The sequence below is a fragment of the Dysidea avara genome, chromosome 2 (genome assembly GCF_963678975.1).
Source record: "Dysidea avara chromosome 2, odDysAvar1.4, whole genome shotgun sequence".
NCBI lineage: Eukaryota > Metazoa > Porifera > Demospongiae > Dictyoceratida > Dysideidae > Dysidea > Dysidea avara.
Window position 1 is genome coordinate 53,343,436 of NC_089273.1, and position 21,557 is coordinate 53,364,992.

The following is a 21,557-nucleotide window of genomic DNA, read 5'->3' on the forward strand; positions in this document are numbered from 1 at the left end:
TTGGTAGTTTCTGAGAAAAAGTGTCCGATTATAGATGGTGTCCGACAATAGATCGCTTACTCTAGTTAGTAGTAACACTAAAACTAATCAAACTAGCTTAGATCAATGGTTGATTGTCATTTTGCTCTCGTTGATCATCGTATTGATCTTGTTGATTATCAACTTGATCACAGTTCATCATCTTGATCACTAAAATACAGCTAGCTCAATGCCAAGTTAATAGCTTCATTACCAACCAGCTAATCATTAATAATGAGGGAAGTACCCTGAGGGTGTAGTGAACATGTCTCGTTAGCCACAAAACATCTAATCAACTAATTTAATCAAATAATAACAATAATGGCGGGTAAATACAATTTAGTAATAACACAAGAAATGTTCTACAATCAGTAAAACACAATTCTCAGCTCTACGTCACATCCTCGTCTTCTTCTCTTCTCATTAACAACTTGTTCTAGTGATCTAATCTCCTTCTTGATGTCCTCAGGGTAGGAGGGTAGTCGTAGGTATTCTAATGTATTATTGTTCTTGAGGGCATCCAGGATCCGTTGTGAGGCTTGTCCAGTAATTGGGTTATCATGCATATGCAGCACCCTCAGGGTATGGTTCACACACAGCACATCACAGATCACACCACACTCATCATCAGAAATGTTGTTACCCATAATCCCCAGCCACTTCACTGTCTTGTTCTCCCTCAGTGAAGAGAACAAATCCATGACTGGTCTTGTGGTGGAGTAGTTGTTATTGTACATGGCCAGTGTCTCTATCACACATGAAGGATGTGTTAGTATGGTGGTGAAGAAGTGTGGTGTTTCCCCAACAGCTTTGTTTCTGCTAATATCCAACACTTTCACCTTACAGGTGATGACGATATCACTGAGGGAGCTGTCTGACGATGAAGAAAGGTCATTGTTGTCCAACCAGAGGTCATCTATTGTGATGTTGGAATGGTGTAGACTACGGTGTAGTAATCGGAGTCCGTAATCTTGAATATGGCAGCTGCCCAAATTAATAATCTTCCAGTTTCTACAGGACGAGCAGGTTAGTAATGTTGTTAGATCTTCTAAGTTATTAGGTGATAGAGTAGTGAACGGTAGGCTGATTTCTTTATCAGTAAACTTTTCCTCGATAGTTTTACAAGTTGAAATATCGCCAGCCTCGTAGAAGATTCTGTAGAAGCGAAGACGCTGTAGCTCATCTTCGAGGAATTTATCGTCGATGGTGATCGCCTCGTTTCCACTACGAAGGAACAGCTTAAACGATGGACGTTGTCCTTTGGTAAGTGTAACGTAATGGTTAAACATGTTGTAATGGATATCGCTCCAGAAATACTCTTCGAGGATGGAGCGCTCTTCGTCGGATGGGAGGTTGGTGACATAGTGAGCCGCGAGGTATTCTTGTATTGAAAAGTGGATAAAATTGAACGTTTTCGTTGCATAGAAGATGTCTATGTGCTCTATGACTTGTAAGAGACCAAAGCCATTGGTGGCTCCTGGTATGGCTTCCAGCTGTGGACAGACAGACTTGATTTGCTCCAAAGTGATTATTAGTTGATTGTTATTTAATGCTTGTAGGGAAAGCTTTGATAATTGTTGTATTATCTTGCCACAGGGATATGGAAGGTTGTTGAGATCTGTGATAGGTTGCGTGACAGTGTTACCATATTTGGCAAGGTGTCGGCAGATGGTAAGGCTAATGAATAGCTTGTACAGTTCAGTAGAATTGTTCGGTAGGGGATATCCCTTCTTAAAGAGGAACAGTAAAACTAGAAGATGAAATGGCGTGAAGCAAAGGCTATTGATGGTGGTGTGATGATAGAGATAGTTGGTGAGTTGTGGTATTTTGTGAGGGTGTGTCTTTAGTGATTGTTGAATGAAGTGTTGTCGTTCTGTTTCAGTAAAACCCAGAATGTCAACTCGGAGAGTGGCCTTGTTATGGAGGTGTTGTGAAGCATGAGGACGAGATGACACTATCAACCCACACTCAGGTAACACTTTACGATTTATGATGTCAGCTATTAAACTGTTCTCTCTTAGGCCTTCAGGGAATTCATCATAGCCGTCAAGAAGGACTGCAAGGGACTTTCCGTTATCTTGTTGTAGACATTGAATACAAGTGACAGTATCTCCTTCAGAGTGAGTGATGTGTGTCAGGAAGGACTGCAAAAGCTGTTGAAGTGATCTCATCTTTTGAACACCAGGATCCCTGAGACAGATCAACAACACCAGTTGAATCTTCTTCATCACATCTCCCTCAGCCCAACAGTAAGAAATGTGTTTCATCAGTATTGATTTCCCAATACCTGGAGCACCTTCTATTAGGATTGTTTGTGGATCATCACACTGATCAAAAGGCTTCAGTATGTCAGCAACATTTCTTGTCACCTTGCTAGTTTGAAGAGCCTCTCTCAATGGTTGATGACTGTCTAACTGACTACGTTTGGTTACTGGTTGACTACTAGCAGCAGAGATGACATCACTGATGTGACCAGTGTGGACTGCTTTAGTGATGACGTTGACGTCTTCCATGGTACGTTCTTCTTCATAATGTACTAACACTACTGGAGTGAAATCTTTAGGTTGTTCAGGAGGCCAAGTGTCCTTCCCAATATCCAGCCTTGTCTGCTTGTAGACTCCCTTCACATGACGAGACAACTGGGAGACCACTGTACCTATACAATACAAACTACAATTATGACAACTGTAATAGTTTAGTACCTCCAGTAGTGATGGATGATGATAGAGTAGAGGAATGGATAGCATCAACCAGTTTATCCCATGTTGCTGAGGGATCTTGTTGTAACCATCTCCTTAACATCACTTTACACCTCTCCTCACAACTGCTAGGATGATCCGTATTGATGATGTCAAGTTGTGACGATGTCACTTTTAGGGCAAGTCCCAACTCCCTCCAGTTTGCGGCACAATATGGGACAACATGACTGTTTATGTCTCGTTCCTCAGGTCTCTCATCTCCTGTAATATTTAATTGTTCTAGTTGCTATTCAGTAAATATATGTGTGATTTGCATAGCCAAAATATTCTAAGGGGCAAATGTTAAAAAAAAATGTTTGTGGATTGATTATTTACAAACAATTACAAAACATAATTGTGGAGGTCTACAGACTATTAGCCCAAAAACCAGGAAATTACCGACATTTAGACTAAACGGCATGTGGTATCTGCTTGTAGCAAGAGTACATAATATTTATGTGTAGGCCCATATATAAATATTATGTACTCTTGCTTGTAGGTACCATTTAAAATGTAATGGCGCTTAGTCGTAGTGGTGTTTATTGAATAAGCGCCCCTAAAAAGAAATAAAAGGTTTATACCGTACGCAAGGAAATTTTGTCGTCTAAAAAATTTGACAAATCGGTTTAATTCGTCAAATTTAAATTCGTCAAATATTTATACGCGCCCTTAAATAGGGTCCGCAATCCGAAAAATCAACTTCTACAAATCAATCCCCCTACCATTGTGGGATGTTCATTGTAGTATCCTATTGCTTGATCCACCATGAAACCGGAGGTACGATTGTTGTCTTCACAGAAATATCATTTTCAGTATCTCACAAGATGCAAGATTTATTTTTAAAATTTCGTGCTCCACACAAAGGACCGGATGAAACTTGCTACTTAGCCAAATCGTATCCAGAGTTGTTGTAGTTGAAAACTACGCACAGAAATAAGTAAATGATTTGCTGGGTGCCCGGCACAGGGTTGCTTTCTTTGAAAAAACAGACAAAGAAATACAAAGTTTCGAATTCAAACTGCCCTACCACCCAGGGCAAGAGAAGCCAACTATTCCTCATAGTGTTTCGATACGGTTGGGTGCATAGTCTGTCTATGCTGTTAGTTTGGAAAAGATCTGAGACTTCTCACCATCTGGGTGACAAGCGTCAAAATTTTCTGCGCCATCAAAGAATTGTGTCACGCTTTCTAGACATTTCCATCGCTTCTGCAGCCACAACAATCATCAATTATAGACTAAAACTATGGCAAAAGATGTCCCTGAACGTTTGGTAATAGCGGTTGTCAATTATTGTTTCATCCACAGCTTCCACGCCTCGCTCTAAGCTATGCATCAAGGGAGGCAGCAAAATCGTTCAAATTTGACTTCACCTCTCACGCTCCACAGCAGCTTCAAATCTTGACTAGATCACCCTACATCACCATTATGCTTCAAAACATCCCAAAACAAACCGAAAAATGCACAAAATCTTTCATTTTTGATTCGAGCTGGGTGGAGCTCCTGGCATAGGCGGCGGAAAGGGGGGGGCTAGGGGGCTAAAGCCCCCCCCTCGGTCTGCTGAGGGGGGGCTTAGCCCCCCCTCAGAATGATATCACACCGAAATTATCTTTCTTGAAGTGGGGCTGAAAACCGTGATAAAGATCGAGATACTCTAATAGAGCAGTCACTCTAATAAAGTAGTCAGTGTGTAGCGAGCTATGAAAGGATTTTTATGTAGTTTATCAGCTAGAAATGGTAGCTGGTGAGGTGAAAAGCTCTTGTCAGTTGGTTGCGACCTTTTTTTTTTTTTTTTGGTCTCACCTTACCAAACTATAGAAATAAGTCTGGGTCAGCCCCAGCCCCCCCTCATATCAACCACTTCCTCCGCCGCTGGCTCCTGGTATACTGCATCATATGAAATCACAGAAACACCAACTACCACTACTACCAAACGTTTTGATCCATCATTTATCATGATTCTAAACAAAATTAAGTGACCGGTGTGGCATCAGAAGTACTGGAAAGCACTTTGGTACCATTGAGAGAATCCCTTGAAATGACGCACGAAAATTTTGACGTTCTTCACCCAGATGGTGAGAAGTCTCAGATCCTTTCCAGACTAACAGCATAGACAGACTATGCATCCAACCTTATCACATCACTATGAGGAAGAGTTGGCTTTTCTTATCTTGGCTGGTAGGGCAGTTTGAATTTGAAAATTCGTGTTTTGTTTTCTGCTTTTTGAGAGAAAGCAACCCTGTGCTGGTAACCAAGTGAATCATTTGCTTATTACTGTGCGTACTTTTTAACTACATTAACTCTAGATAATACCTAGCTAAGCAGCAAGTTCTATCCTGTTCTTTGTGTGGAGCACGAAATTTAAAAAAATATTTTTGCATCTCACGAAATACTAAAATCGATAGTTCTGTGAAGACAACAATCGTGCTTCCGGTTTCATGGTGGATCTAGCAATGGGATACTACAATGAACATCCCACAATGGTAGGGGAATTGATTTGTGAAAGTTGATTTTTTGGATTGCGGACCCTACCTTAAAAGTACAGGTTTTGCCTACAATTTTTTGATTTTCGTCAACATTTTATTCGTCAAATCTGCTGAAGTCTGAATTCGTCAAATTTTTCCTACGTCAAAATTTCCTTGCGTACGGTAGTTCCGTGCGAGGTTCTGTGAGGCAAGACTTACTGTCTTTTCCGCTTGGAATGAATTCCAGTGAGATCCGGGAAGTTGACGCCATTAAGAAGAGATCACGTTGTGTTAAGTGTCGCTCAGGTCTGTTTATCGTTGACTAAAATAACATTGATCGCCGTCGCCACTCAATACAGGTTCTTTACCCTAAAGGATAATCATTAATATAGATTCATTACGTAATGAAGATCACTAACCTTCCATTACGATTATCATCATAGATATTAGATACACCGTTATCATAAAGGAGTAGAACAATTGGCGGAAGTTGTGGTGATGTGATGGAGCTAATAGTTTGTGTAGGAGTGTTAGTGAATAATCAACATCGTCTATTACCCAAGGTTATCTTCTTATCGTCCTCTGTGACTATGTTATATGTAGAGTGTATTGTGTGTTTGTGGTGGTGTGTAACTGTGTCTGTGGTGGTGTGTAACTGTGTCTGGTTGTGTAACTGTGTCTGTGGTGGTGTGTAACTGTATCTGGTTGTGTAACTGTGTCTGGTTGTGTAACTGTGTTTGTGGTGGTGTATAACTGTGTCTGGTGGTGTGTAACTGTATCTGGTTGTGTAACTGTGTCTGGTTGTGTAACTGTGTCTGGTTGTGTGTCTGTGGTGGTGTATAACTGTATCTGGTTGTGTAACTGTGTCTGGTTGTGTAACTGTGTTTGTGGTGGTGTATAACTGTGTCTGTGGTGGTGTGTAACTGTATCTGGTTGTGTAACTGTGTCTGTGGTGGTGTATAACTGTGTCTGTGGTGGTGTGTAACTGTATCTGGTTGTGTAACTGTGTCTGGTTGTGTAACTGTGTCTGGTTGTGTAACTGTGTCTGGTTGTGTAACTGTGTCTGGTTGTGTAACTGTGTCTGTGGTGGTGTGTAACTGTATCTGGTTGTGTAACTGTGTCTGTGGTGGTGTGTAACTGTGTCTGGTTGTGTAACTGTGTCTGTGGTGGTGTGTAACTGTATCTGGTTGTGTAACTGTGTCTGTGGTGGTGTGTAACTGTGTCTGTGGTGGTGTGTAACTGTATCTGGTTGTGTAACTGTGTCTGGTTGTGTAACTGTGTCTGTGGTGGTGTGTACCTGTGTCTGTGGTGGTGTGTAACTGTATCTGGTTGTTTAACTGTGTCTGTGGTAGTGTGTAACTGTGTCTGTGGTGGTGTGTAACTGTGTCTGTGGTAGTGTGTAACTGTGTCTGTGGTGGTGTGTAACTGTGTCTGTGGTGGTGTGTAACTGTGTCTGTGGTGGTGTGTAACTGTGTCTGTGGTGGTGTGTAACTGTGTCTGTGGTGGTGTGTAACTGTGTCTGTGGTGGTGTGTAACTGTGTCTGTGGTGGTGTGTAACTGTGTCTGTGGTGGCGTGTAACTGTGTCTGTGGTGGTGTGTAACTGTGTCTGTATGATGTGCAGGGGAAATGCAATTAAATTTGCTCCTTATCTGATAAGTGCTTTTAGAGTTGTAGCGTTGGACACGATATAATACTTTATTAAATGTATTTGTTATATCGTTGCTAGGAGACAAGCTGGTTACCATTAGTTACTATGACCATAATGTGTTGGAGTTCACCAAGGAGGCATGCCATGCTGTTGTTGTCATCATGAACATCAAGGTGAGTTCTGATTGATTCGAAGTGTAATCATAACTAAACCATCCCATAGTTTAACATTCTACCAGAATCTCCACTACATAAGAGTTACACCATCTCCATCCCAGCAAAATTGTTGTCCCACAATTGAAGGATGTTATGTTAGTAATAGTTCTCATTGTAGGTCTGTGTGTATGTATGTATCTGTATGTATGTGTACACTGTGCTGTATGTGTCCGTCTAGTTGTGTATGTCCTTATGTCCCTCTGTATGTCTGTGTGTCTGTATTTATGCGTGTGTGTTGTGTGTATTTGGCAATATCTGTGTGTTGTATGTATCTGTAATGTGTGTATGTGTTTCCGTCTGTATTATGTGTGTCCGTTTGTATGTGTGTGTATTTCTGTTGTTTGCATGTATATGTGTATATGTCTGTGTGTCTGTATTTATGTGTGTATGTCTTGTCTGCAGTGTGTGTTGTGTCTATGGCAATACATACATGTTTGTGTGTATGTATGTATGTGTGTATGTACTGTATGTATATGTGTCCGTCTCTGGTTGTGTATGTCTGTGTGTCCATCTGTGTGTGTAGCATAGTGTGTAGTATGTGTGTGTGTGTGTGTGTGTGTGTGTGTGTGTGTTTATGTGTGTGTGTGTGTGTGTGTGTGTGTGTGTGTGTGTGTGTGGTGTGTGTGTGTAGTGTGTGGTGTGTAGTGTGTGTGTATGTGTAGCATGTGTGCGAGTGTGTGTGTGTGTATAGCATGTGTGTGAATGTGTGTGTGTGTGCGTGCGTGTGAGCTCTTCATCAGTTTCACCTATGAGACATGGCTCTTCCTCTTGTTGGTTACTAGACCTAGGATTAGCCTATTAGTCTGAGTAGTGTACAGGTTACCTTGACAACTGGGTAGGACTGTTGGTTGTGTGTGCAATAGTTCAGTCATATCTTAAACCAGATTATCCTGCTGATCATGTATAATGGTTTTTAGATGGATCTTGCGTCTACGTTCATGGTAGTGAAGCTAATGCTTTTGGTTAGAAATTGTGTCATTGCTGATGCTAGTAATGTGGGTGTGTTTGTTGATAATCATGCTAAGGTAAGCATCATGTGACCTCACATGACATCACATGACCTCACACAGGCAATATAATGATATCCATGACAACAAACTAGCTGGAGTATGGATTAAGAACTATGCTAGTCCAATATTCCATAGTAATTCCATACATCACGGCAAAGATGTTGGGTTCTTTATATTCCAAGATGGACAGGTAAATAACATGGGTAATCCCCCTGGTGATAAGGGATAACCCCTAATCCCCCCCCAGGGCATACTAGAAGACAATGACATCCACACAAACAGGATAGCTGGTATAGAGATCAAACAAGATGCTAATCCAATAGTGATGAAGTGTAGGATCCATCATGGTTGTACTGGTGGAGTGTATATACATGATAGGGTAAGTGTAACTGGTATTTGTGTATTTCATCTGGTATTTGTTTATTTCATCTGGTATTTGTGTATTTCATCTGGTATTTGTGTATTTCATCTTGTAGTTGTGCATTTGCTATAGGTACCACTTGAAAGGTAATGGCACCTACTCGTAGTGGTGTATAAAATAAGCTATCCTCAAAAGAAATAAATTGATTTATAAATACACTTAATTTTAGTTCCGTGAGGCTAGGCTAGGCTTACGGCCTTTTTTGCTTGGAATGGATTCCAGTGAGATCTGGCAAGTTGATGCCATTAAGAAGAGATCATGATCACCACTTCATTGTGTTAAGTATCACTCAGGTCTATTTATCATTGGCTAACTGATAACAGTGATCTGAGCATTGATTGCCAATCACCACTCATGACAGGTTCTTTACACTAAAGGATACTCATTATGGATTCATTAGCTATGTCATGAAGATCACTAACCATCCATTACGATTATCATCATAGATATTAGATACACCGTTATCACAAAGAAGGAGTAGAACAGTCTGCGGTAATAGTTTGTGTAGAAGTGTAAGCGAATATTAACATCATCCAGCTATTATCCTGGGTCATCTCATGTTATATGTAGAGCGTATTTTGTGTTTGCGATGGTGTGTAAACAGGAGCCCATAAACACTACAAGGCTTAGGTACTTTGAGAAGATTAAATGAACACTGTAACTACAGTGGCATGAAGTGATGAACACCAGCAAGTCACTTCCCCGTGTTTCAAATTCTAACCATGTGTTTAATTTTGATTGTGGATTTACTCATGTGAGTCATATATGTTCTGATGGAAAATTTAATGGTGAATCGAACAGAATTTGTTGCAAGATGATAGGAGCAACCACTATCGAGTTATGGATCATTTTATAAAAGGTTTGCATGTTTTCTTACCGAAAAGTTACTTATGTGCATGGCTAGTTTTGGCCTCACCGTTTAGCGTTAGGGTAAAACCCTAGGTATCATTTTAAATCCTAGTTACATCACAAGTAGAATGACATAATTAGCATAGCCATAGGACAGATTCTTTGAAAGTTACAGTGCTTTGTGCAAGGCATATGTGTTAAGGTTAAATCCAGTTTTCTGGATTATGTGAGTTTAAGGGTTAAAGTGCAAAAGTGTCCCTTAGTACAAGCTGACCTGGAATACCAGGACACCTTGGTGATCAGGACAATTTGACACTTTTGATCATTTCCAAGTTTACATTGGACTGACGTACTACATACATCGAGGAGGTTAATATTATGTGTTTTACCTTCTGTTTGTATGTGTGTAGGTGTCATGTGTATCATTATCACCAACTAATGATGACATGGAGTCTGAACTGAGACATCACTGTGCCTATAACATACCTGTGAGTAGTGTAGTGTAACATGTAACATTACATGGTAGTGATTTATGTATTACACATATCTATACAGTGGTCCCTCCATTATCTGACCATCAATTATCAGAGTGTTCTGTTATCCGAACTGTTAAAGTGACTGCTCTATTAGAGTATTTTGCCTAAGGTGTATGTTCTATTTAACTGAACTCTACATAAATCTACAGGCTTCAGTTATCTGAACTTTTCCATTATCCAAACACACCTAGGGAGGGACCACTGTATTGGAGTATTGTGATAATACTCCAACTGTGATAATTATAAGGAAACGGGAAGAACAGGTTTTATTCAGCTTAGCAGTTCACATTGTGCTAGTATGTAGGCTGTTTATCTGTTTATAAACTTTGTAAGCTTACTAATTATGTGTCTGACAATATATCAACCACTGACTTAGGCTCTTTGAATTAAATCTGTACCACATGTAGCTCTGTTAGATACAGACATGCTGTTTCAGCATACTGCCACTGCTCTCCCAAATCTATTGTTTACCCTTAGGATAAGGCTTAGCTTGTACCATAAAGGATTACAGTGATATATTTCTAAGTGTGTTGTGTTTTTGTTCTCTTTACCTTTTACTGTAGACATACATACATGTAGATGTGTACATATGTATGTATGTACGGTATCACTCAAATGTAACGTCGCACTCATTCGTGCCGCTCGATTGCGAGTGACAGGTGCCACGCCCTTTAATTAGCAATTAAAGGGCGTGGCACCTGTTTCCTTTGCGAGTATTCATCCTAGGATGAATACTCGCAAAGGAAACAGGTGCCACAACCCTTTAATTAGCAAGTTTGCGAGTATTCATCCCAGGATGAATACTCGCAAAGGAAGCAGGTGCCACGCCCTTTAATTAGCAAGTTTGCGAGTATTCATCCCAGGATGAATACTCGCAAAGGAAGCAGGTGCCACGCCCTTTAATTAGCAAGTTTGCGAGTATTCATCCCAGGATGAATACTCGCAAAGGAAGCAGGTGCCACGCCCTTTAATTAGCAAGTTTGCGAGTATTCATCCCAGGATGAATACTCGCAAAGGAAACAAGTGCCACGCCCTTTAATTAGCAAGTTTGCGAGTATTCATCCCAGGATGAATACTTGCGAAGGAAACAAGTGCCACGCCCTTTAATTAGCAAGTTTTTTTAAAATTACTTGCAATCAAGCACAGTGCGAGTGAGTACAACGTTACATTTGAGCAGTACCTGTTCAAATGTACATGTACTGCTCAAACAGTACGCAACATGTACTGTTTCTTACAGTACATGTTCATGCAAAATCATGTGTGTGTTGTAATAATACTATCATGTGTGTAGACGTTTTTCTTTTCTTTAACAGGCTATGGTGATGTTTCATGGGAAAGAAAATAATTTACATGATTTATTGGAAATCCTTAACAAACTTGCAACAGATGACAATCTTAGTGTTCGACAATCAATAGCTCATGGTATACATGAGGTATGTGTGTTTATCATCCTTGATCACTTAACATTACAAATACAATCACAAATAGTGTACACTTGTTAATAACTATTGTTACACCTCATTATTAAGGTCACCTCCAGTGACCATTATAGAGAAGTATATATATAATATTTCACTACTTATAACCAAGAGTCCATAATAACATTGTTACAGTAATAGAGTAGCTAGTGGTCACTTATCACTGGTTGTTATATTAGACTATATGTACTATAGCAAATGTTCTATATAGTAACTACTCTGTAGCCTTCTACCTTTTATAGCTTGTAAGAGTCTGTGAGAGTCCTTAAACAACTTTATTGGGAGCTACTGTAGTTATGTACTGCTATGAGTTGTAATTCAACTATTGTAGGAGTTTCTATACCATCTTTAATAATATCATGTTAAGAATTAGTTTTTTGCTGTGCTGTACAAAAATGTACCAATTCCTGCATCTGGAAAAAAGTACATTTTCCAAAAATAGATTGTCCTGTAGTAGCAATGTTTACATTATATCACATGGTCACTATTTTGAGGTAGTCAAAAAGGTTAAGTGACATTTTTCATGTTGTTGGTAGGAGTGTTAGGGATGTTACTTATGGGACTGTAACACTAGTCATATTGTCTGTCTCATTGTAGGTAGCAACAATTCTCCGTTGTGATGCTATGAAGATTGCTCCACTGTATATCAAGTTGATGAAGGATAAGTCACTGACTATACTAGAAGGACTGATTGAACATCTTCCACAAGCTGTGCTTGAGTTTGCTCATGTAGCCAATTTGTCTGTAACTACAAAAGTGTGTGTAGTGTGTGTGTGTAGTGTGCGTGTAGTGTAGTGTGTGTGTGCGTTGTGTGTGTGTGTGTGTGTGTGTGTGTAGTGTGTGTGTGCGTAGTGTGTGTGTGTGCGTAGTGTGTGTGTGCGTAGTGTGTGCGTGCGTAGTGTGTGTAGTGTAGTGTGTGTGTGTGTGTGTGTGTGTGTGTGTGTGTGTGTGTGTGTGTGTGTGTGTGTGTGTGTGTGTGAGTGAGTGTTTGTGTGTAGTGTTGTGTGTGTGTGTGTGTGTGTGTGTGTGTGAGTGTTTGTGTGTAGTGTGTGTGTGTAGTGTGTGTAAGTGAGTCTGAGTGTGTGTGTGTGTGTGTGTGTGTGTGTGTGTGTGTGCGCGCGCGGAGTGTGTGTGCGCGGAGTGTGTGTGCGTAGTGTGTGTACGTGCGTGCGCGCGTGTGTGTGTGACATGTTCCTGCCAGTTTACTGACAAGGAAGTTTTGTTCATTGTGTAATACTATCATATGTGGCCATTGATAATTGATGTTCTATTTCTTGTTATGACAGGCTCAGTCTATTTACGGTGTATCATATGTCATTGTGTATTATTGTAGTTATCACGTAAAACAACATTTATGGAGGAGGATCTGTTGGATCAGAAGAAAGAACAAGAGGAGAAATTATTACTCTTAGCAGCAAGTATTGTGTATAGATGTACTGTATAGTATAGTCCTTTAGAAGAACCAGGCCTGAAACATGCCTTCATATGTATAGACATTGTAATGATTTTTCCTGCCATGCACCAGACCTCCTAGAATTACATCCATATTTGTTGGATACTTCAAACTCCATCATTGATAAAAAAACCCTTGATCTGTTTTACTTCACTTTCCCCTATGACCATCCCTTGTATTGTACACATATTGTATATGGTACTGATACTAGATTGTGTGTTGTTATAGGAGGAACAAGAAGCAAAGGAACCAGATAACTCATCGAAGGGTAAACAATCTGCCACTAGTAAGGACAAGCAGAAAAATCCTCCTACCAAACGTTTCACATGTAAGTGTCTTTCACAGTGTGATGAGTAAGATTGTGTACAGTGTGTGTGTATTACGATACTGCCCAAGTGTAATGTCGCACTCGCTCGCACACACAACCTTGCTCGAGATTTTAAAATTGCTAATTAAGGGGTGTGGCAACTGTTTCACTCGCAAGACAAAGTGGCAGCTGTTTCTTCATGAGAATTGTGAGTGAAACAGTTGTCACGCCCACTAATTAGAGTTGTGTTAAATTTTGAGAAAGTTGCATGTGTGAGGGAGTGCAACGTTGCACTTGGGCGGTACCATAATTTACAATATATTTTCTAATAGAATGCACGTTATTTAGTTGAATATTATACATATTTAGAAATTTTATTGCATTGTTTTGAGGCTACTACATGTAAATGCAATGAAAACCTGTAGCAGGGGTTAACCTGTGGTCTTGTTTATTAATGAAAATGGCAAGGCCAAAACAAAAGGTACTTACTATCAGCTTACTTTCTTGACAAGACAGGCATCATTTTTGCATTGATCTAGGCATTGATACATCAGTGTAATAGAGTAGCACTGACACCACAAACTCAAAGGATGGACGTTAATATAATATATATAGAAGCCACAGTTTGGCACTTGCTTTTTTGTTTTCTTTCAGTTTTTCTTTCTTTGTTTTGTGTAGGGGAAATTTTGTACAGTATTTAGAATGAACCAACATTGGTTTCTGTGCCATTTAGAGTACTTCAGATGATATGAGCTTGGGTCTCTCTAAATATCATAGAAACCTTGTCAGCTCGTTCTAGCTATTTAGTGTATATAATGACATTGTTTATAGGACTACCTTATATGGGGTTATGTGCAATAAGTGTATATGTATGTTATCACTTGTACAGTGAATCCGATCAAAACCAGTCCAGAATTTAATAGGAAACCTTCTAACCATTCACTACTTGGCTCACCAATTGTGTCTACTACATCAGGTACAGTATACTAGCTGGTCTCATGTATGTGATATGTGTGATGTGAGTGTAGTAGTGTGTCAAGTTTGCTTGTGTGAGGCTGTGTAAGTGGCTAGATCATCAGCCTGCTGATCAAAAGGTTCCAGGATTGATGCCTGGTTATGCCAAGTTGATGTGTTGTAGTTTCCTTGAACAAGATCACATTGCTCCAGTCTACCCAGCTGTATAATGGGGACCTGGTAGCCTGGTGTCAACTGGAGAAGCAGCCCACCCAGCTGTAATGTCAAACAGTACGATAGTACTGTTGTACTGTTTAGTAGGGATTGGCCCAATAGTGAGGCATACCACCTAAAATTCTGCCTTAAAAGTTATCCTAGAGACATGTTACATGATTAAAATCACCTCAAAGATATAATAATGTTACTCCATCAACATCAAATACAACATTACAACAAGTAAACACTTACAGGTGGCTGGATATAGAATTTTTAAAAGATCACTGAAACTAGAATTTTTGTCTGCCAGCCCTCCACGCCTATGAACAGATTAACAATAATCGAGTGTGGAGACCACTCCTCTTGACAATCTATTTATGTGATCACAATGACCTAAGGGTAGATGGTATTGATCAATATCATACCACGGTATTTTAATTATAAATATTGTGGTGTTACTAAATACCCACTAAATATGTATAAGCTTCCATTACATCAATAGCCTCATCGTAGACTACACAGTGCTTACTCTTCAAGTGGAAAAACAAATTGGAGGCGTTAGCCAACAAACTTTTAGACAGAGCTAACAAATTTGTTAGACAGAGTTAACAAATAGTACTCTCATATTTGACTGGTTTCCCAATAGTATCTTACTAGTAGTCCCATGCTATGCTCTTTGCTCCACTCTTGCTAACAAGTTTTGCTACAATACTGTTTAAATAATTTGAAAACTGGTAATATCCGGTGTTGTCCTGGTATGTCAGTATGCGGTATTACTAATATTTAGTGATTCAGTTTTTAAAAAAATATTGCACAACAACTAAACATTGGTATATTTCCCACCCCTACAATGACCACACTCCCTTTTTATTGGTCTAGCTGTATTTATAATGCTAGCACAGTGAAATATGAAATATTGAAATATGAAATCATGACACATCCCCTGGTTGGTGATACTCTAATATAGCAGTCACCTCAATACTATCAATGTATCGATATATTGTGGCAACATTAATATTAACTGGGGAAGCATTTGCTCAATTGGTATTGGGGTCATTGTGGAACTTTAGAGAGAGACCTCCTGTGGGTTACTAGTCCTGTCCCAGGAAGATTTGCATATGTGCCTGAGTGATGTACAATCATCTCATTGTTAGGCAGCAATAGTTATGTTTTGTATGACTGTTGGAGGCTTTGGTTACTTGCTTGTGACTAGTACTACAAATGAGCCAAATTTCGAGAACTTGTGTGATTCCATTTATGAGTTATTAAACATTTTTGAGGGTTCAGCTCAACACATACTTACTATATCTGTTTCCCTGCTGGTTGTTCTCATACACTGCTAAAGTTTATTGCACATCATTGGTTTCACCACTGTCCCATATAAGGTATTGTTGAAGTTTAGTTGATACTACAATGTATATGTAGTTAACTACTGATAAAGTACCATTTACCTGGAAACTTTTGTGGTATGTATATTTCACAGTTATTTCCTTTGTCAGGATTTTTGTATTTTAAATTTCATCTCTTAGCTCCAGGATTTTTGCTTTTAGATTTCACTTGAAAGTCATGGATCACTATTGCTCAATTCAAAGATTTTATTCTCAACCACATGGCTACGAAGGGTCTGGATTATTGTATTTCAAGTGTCATACCAACTGCTAAGGCATCTGAATGAGTAGTAGTGGTAATCCCTGTGTGAGGCATAGTCTAGCCTTGTGGTAGGTCAGCATCTTTCGTGAGCCATGCCCACTTTAATATTGGGATGTGTGATGTTGTTTGTAAGCACATATCTGGAGCCATGTTAAGTTATCGTTAGCTTCCAGCAAGGTGAGTTGGAAGTTTGTAGGTATGCATGGAGCCACACCCACTTCCAGAAATTGCTGTCTGTAAACTGGGAATGATGACTGAGGCAGTAAACACAAGAAGTGATTATCAAAATGACTGATACTAAGAAGGCCAAACATCCTTGTATTAGTAGGTGTGAAGACTAAACATTGTGGTTATTTCTTAGCTGCTCGTGTAGATTTTCATAAATTGTCACATGCTAAAATTTCAGTAGCTTTACTAACTGTGAAAATTGTGTGCCACAAAAATTAAGTACCACAAAAAAATCTGTATCTGTACTATTTATGCATACAATAGAGGATCACATTTACATTGAAATTCACTGTCTATACACAGCTCCATTGAGGATGACTTCATCGGCAAACACTACTCCAACCTCCACCATACGAGCAATGTCTCCACCAGCTAGTGGTCTATCCAACTCCCTCACCACCACCCTGCCATCACCCAGTACCACTGGCCCCTCTACTAGTGCTGGAGGGTCCAGTGGCAGTGGTGGTACTAGTCCTGCTGTAATCAAGAAGGCTGTTACTATACCAAAGATTGTCACACCTGTGTCAGGTAGTCCTGGATTACAGAAGAGGGAAACATTTCATGGTTTGTACTTTGTAGTAGTGTACTGTAAATAATTGTGCCTAGTAATTTTGTTATTAAATGTCAAAAGTGTTGATGTTGTGGTGTGATAATATGGTAGACACTTATCAGTTATGTGAGCATTGTTTATCTGTACCCTCGTTTATCCAAAATTAGAAATTTCTTTTCTGTTGGAGTATTTTGAGTACAAGTGTATGTTCTATTAGAGTATTTCAACTGTACTTTGTATTAAAGTGTATGGCCTCATTTCATTTGTCTAAACACTTAAAATTTCCTGGACTAAGCCTTATCACTTTTATTCTGACACCCCTATATGGTATTATTGTACATCTTATATACATTGTGTAGGCTCTACTAGAGGAACTAAGACACCAGTTCCATCAGAGACAAAGTCCCAACCATCACTTGATACAAAAGGTTTAACATCTTCTCCTAGAAGTTCTCCATCAGAATTGAGGAAAACTAAACCCAAGGATGACAAAGTCTCTACTAGAAGGTATAGATACAAAGCTATAAGATGTACAAAACAGTTACGTTAGGAAATCCACTTTGACTTTTATCATCAAGTAGCTATCATATCAAGGATAATGGAAGTTGCAGTTTCTCACAAAAAAAATATATTTACCAGAAACCACCTTTCAATACCTTCATGGTACCTTGGCAGTATTGGTTAGGTACTGTATAACTAATGCCTTTAGTACAGCATGAAACACTTCCAATAGATTGCTGCAAAATTTATATTCAGTAGAATTTTCTGACTGACTCATTGACTGACTGATGCCAAGCACAACTAAGGCTACGTATTTGATTTTATCACTGTTTGGCACTTCAACGTCACTTCAAGGTGCCTTTTGGCATACCGCAGTATGTATGTGCATTGCTTATGGACTTAGTTGTGTCTTCCTTTGTGTCCTTTTTATCTTTGCTTAGCAGTGTAAGGTGTCAAGCCTAAAATTATGGTTAGACATCTGCCATTTTCTGACCATTTCTGACTAATGTCTGAACACTGTTTGAAAGATTTTGTACAGTACTATTGAGTATGTCCAACAAATTTGTCAGATCATTTCCAAAACAGACCCTGTGATGGCTTCCCTACATATGTAACGGGAGTTCCGTTGTGGCTGGATTTATTACAGAGGTCCTTCTCATTGTGTTCTTGATTTGTAATGCTGGCAACAGGTTGAACATGCATATGTGTGGGTTCAGTTCTCCTACACCTGAAGGACATTCAATCCCTACTACTCATGACGGATTGAATGTCCACTAGTATATCTTCAGGTGTAGGTGACCTCCCTTGTTTCACTACTTTTATTTCTTTGATTTCACTGTCTCCTAATTTCATTTTGGTATTACAGTGCACCCTCAATTATCTGAACACTTGGGTATTTGAACAGGACTCAGGATATACTTTGATTATCTGAACACATCTTGGTCCCAAAGTGGTCAGATAACCGAGGGAGCACTGTATAGCTGATACAACGCCAGTATATTTATTGTGTATTTCACTAATTCATAATAATTATATCTTTATATTTTAGTGCACCTAGTACCAGTAAACGAAAGCCACTATCATCAGGTGGGAGGGGCACAAAATGGACATGACACACCCACACAGCCGGCTACATCACTTACATGACCATTGACTACTACTGCTATAATGTATATTGAATAATTATATTGGACTACCACTATATCACTTATATTGATCTGTATATTATGTTGATTGTGTTGATCATGGCATTGATTGTGTTGATATTGATTTTGTTTATTATGATATTGCTTACATTGATCTGTAGATATTGTTGATCGTGGTATTGATTTTGTTGATCGTCTATGTATTGCTTAGGTGATCTGTAGGTTTTGTTGATCATGGTGCTCATATAGTAATGATTGCAACCTACTGTTGTGTTAATGACAGTATGATATTGAATGTACAATTCAGTTTTGTGTAGGTATCAATGAGTGTGATGGTAGCCCTAGCCTATACAATAACCCAATAAAACTACACAGTTACATTTCTTTGTTGCTGGGCTTCTGAAGAGTTGTAAGTGTAATTATGTATTCCCTTTTGAACCATGTATGATCATTTGCAGGAACATATTAAGGCCACCAATTGTAGATTCCTTGTTTCCTGTCACCCATCTGCATGGTAATTTTAGAGCCGCATGCAAATTTATTATTGTATTTGATAGTCAAGTGATCTAATTACTTTTATTTATAAGTAACTTGCTAGTGTGAGCCTGTGGTGCATTATTGGAAAGGTAGTGAGTTTCTGATGTTTAGTGTCAAAATGCATGGATAACTATGTAGGTTGAACCTTGGGCCGGATTACAAGCAATGGCCAATGGATCTATTCAATTGTAAGTAGCCATTGGTGAATGAGATACATTCATCGAAATCCCACAATCTGTAATGAACATGTGTGGAACATATGGAAATTTGTACTGTTGCAGTTGATGGCTAAATTAGTGTTATAACCACAAGCATGATACACCCAGCCAACAAACTCTAGCTATAAAAGCCTTTGAGATTTGGTGGCTGATTGCTCAGAGAAAATCAGGGGTCTAGCTGCAACACTTTGAATCTAACCTATGAGATTTGAATCTTGATGAATCCCAGTGAAATCACAACAAATCTTGCATCTCTGCTAAATCTAAGAGAAAAGGCAATTAGGAGTTAATGGGCTCCCTTTAATATCCTTGATATTAAATAATAGATTTTGACAATATAATAACCGACTCACCTGCATGGTATTTTTTGCCTGACTATAGGATGGGAAACAAGCAATTTACATGTTGGCCTAATACACTAACACCCTTTTCATATGGCCACCCAAAAGTGGGTTCAACCCTGGTTGAGTAACCCACCGGGTTCAACCCAGTTTCTGTTCACAAGCAATCATCACATGATGGTATTCATTGAGTGATAATTGTCTTCTATGCATTTTATGAATTCATTAAAAACCACAACTCGCTTTTGAAGCCATAAACTGAGTTAAACCCGAGTTCAACCCTACTCCTTTGTAGGGTTGAACTCGGTTATGACTCCTGGGTTCAACCCGGGTTCAACCTGGTTATAGTGGTCATATGAACACGTTAACCCGGGTTGAATGTGGGTTCAACCTGGTTTAAAGTGACCATATGAAAGGGGTATAATAGTCAAAAATGGCACAAGACACAATTATGTTAAAGATTAAGTGGTATAATCAAGTTAATTAAGGCTTGAGGGAAATATGCTCAAAATTTTGTCCAAAATTCTTTTCTAGAGTTTCCCAAAATTTTCACCTATATTATGCTCTTCAGTGTTCCTTAATCCATGAATGCTTTATTAGAGTATTTCACTACAAAGTGACTGTTCTACGCTGTTAAAATGAAGAGTAAACCACAACTCTTAAAGAGTTCCCATAATAAGGAGGATTTAACACCCCTGGAGAGTAACCATTACTCTAAAAGAGTAACACGTGTTCTGAAGGTGGTGTCACTTACTCTTCAGAGTAATGGTTATTCTCTTCAGAGTGTTGGTAACTCTCCAAGGGTTTTAAATCCTCCTTACACTGGGAAGTCTGGTGGTTACTCTTCATTTTAATAGTGTAGTGATCTGCAAGCTGTTTTTCATGGTCAATCATGGAATTAAACTCTATTGTTTGAAATATCCACCTAATGTGCTGGCATAACATTCCAGCTTATTATGATGTCATATTTCTTTTGAATCAAACTGACTGGGGGCCCATTAGCTATCTGTAACTAAAGTTAAAATTTTGTAAAAAAAAGTTTTCAAGTGTGCTATCTAATCTAGAGTAGTAATCTTCAACAAGCAAATAGTTGGAACCCTTTGTACTCAAAAAGGTCTGCAGGAACCCATTCCATGATCCCATATGGATAACTTGGCAAGGTGTGGTCAGTGAGGGCTCTTTACTTATAATAGGTGGTACTGTCAGTTTCTGGGAGGTAGAGCATGACCATATAAAATGTCATGCTAGTGGTGGTCTAGGATTAATTTGTTGACAAGGAGTTATAGTAGGCTTAGCAATACAAAACAGCTGCATTACATTATTGTTTTATACTAAAATTTGAGTGTATAATAATAATTATTACTTTGTTTAGTCTAGTAACATAGCAAGTGTTTAAGATGATAAAAGTTGCAACTTTGTTCTAGAATTGTTATCAAGTATGTAGTTAGGCAGCAGTTAAGCTCAGTTTCAATATGATCATGATAATAATTAATGATGTAAGTTTAAAAGAATTTAGCCACTTGTAAAAGCAAACCATTATAGCTATAATCAGCTAAAGCTGGAAGTAAGCCACACACATGCATGACACAGTAATGCTTTGGATATAATTCAGAATTGAACAAAAAAATTCGTGTAATTTTACATAGGAAAATTGTTTTTACAATGAATAGGGATGCGGTGATTATGCCTGCATAATTTCGGCCGTAATAGGTATGTGTGGGAATCAGGAATTATGTTAGCATTTTGAGGTAAAAGATTGAGATAATCTAATAGAACAGACGCCGAATATTATTTACTCTAACAAAGCAGTCACATTGAAATGAAATACTCTAATACAGCAACCAGCTAGACTATTAAATATCAATGAAAATAGTCTGATATGGCAATAAACTGCCTGGTATTATTAGTCAGTTATGGTGGAATAATTTGGGCGATTCTCAAAAACATAATAGGTGAATTTTTGAGCACTGCTCAAAAGCATAATGCTCAATTTTTGAAGTATAATAGCCTCATGCCTAACAATGAAGCTAATTATGCATGGCACTGTTTGTACAGATCAATGTTAGTTCATGACTACTCAA

The 21,557-nt window shown here is 38.8% G+C and overlaps 2 protein-coding genes across 6 annotated transcripts; one reads left to right on the plus strand and one right to left on the minus strand.

The window, feature by feature from the left end:
• Positions 1-304: 304 nt before the first annotated feature.
• On the minus strand, positions 305-5,704 carry LOC136247671 (protein NLRC3-like). Its single transcript, XM_066039495.1, has 3 exons — positions 5,638-5,704; positions 5,438-5,587; positions 305-2,978 (listed from the first exon to the last, which is right to left on the minus strand). The coding sequence occupies exon 3, from the start codon at positions 2,763-2,765 to the stop codon at positions 387-389; it is 2,379 nt and encodes a 792-aa protein (XP_065895567.1). The 5' UTR covers positions 2,766-2,978; positions 5,438-5,587; positions 5,638-5,704; the 3' UTR covers positions 305-386.
• LOC136247672 (integrator complex subunit 6 homolog) lies at positions 5,292-18,534 on the plus strand. Of its 5 annotated transcripts, XM_066039498.1 has the most exons (16): positions 5,292-5,524; positions 5,578-5,781; positions 6,946-7,040; positions 7,090-7,177; positions 8,000-8,107; positions 8,153-8,282; positions 8,340-8,471; positions 9,773-9,850; positions 11,212-11,331; positions 11,974-12,132; positions 12,710-12,790; positions 13,058-13,157; positions 14,026-14,112; positions 16,488-16,748; positions 17,094-17,241; positions 18,284-18,534. In XM_066039498.1, the coding sequence occupies exons 5-16, from the start codon at positions 8,067-8,069 to the stop codon at positions 18,345-18,347; spliced, it is 1,401 nt and encodes a 466-aa protein (XP_065895570.1). In that variant the 5' UTR covers positions 5,292-5,524; positions 5,578-5,781; positions 6,946-7,040; positions 7,090-7,177; positions 8,000-8,066; the 3' UTR covers positions 18,348-18,534. The 5 variants fall into 5 exon arrangements, with proteins under 5 accessions (XP_065895570.1, XP_065895572.1, XP_065895573.1 ...); XM_066039500.1 differs by having other exon boundaries at positions 5,292-5,781; positions 16,488-16,712; XM_066039501.1 differs by lacking the exon at positions 14,026-14,112 and having other exon boundaries at positions 5,292-5,781.
• Positions 18,535-21,557: the final 3,023 nt, after the last annotated feature.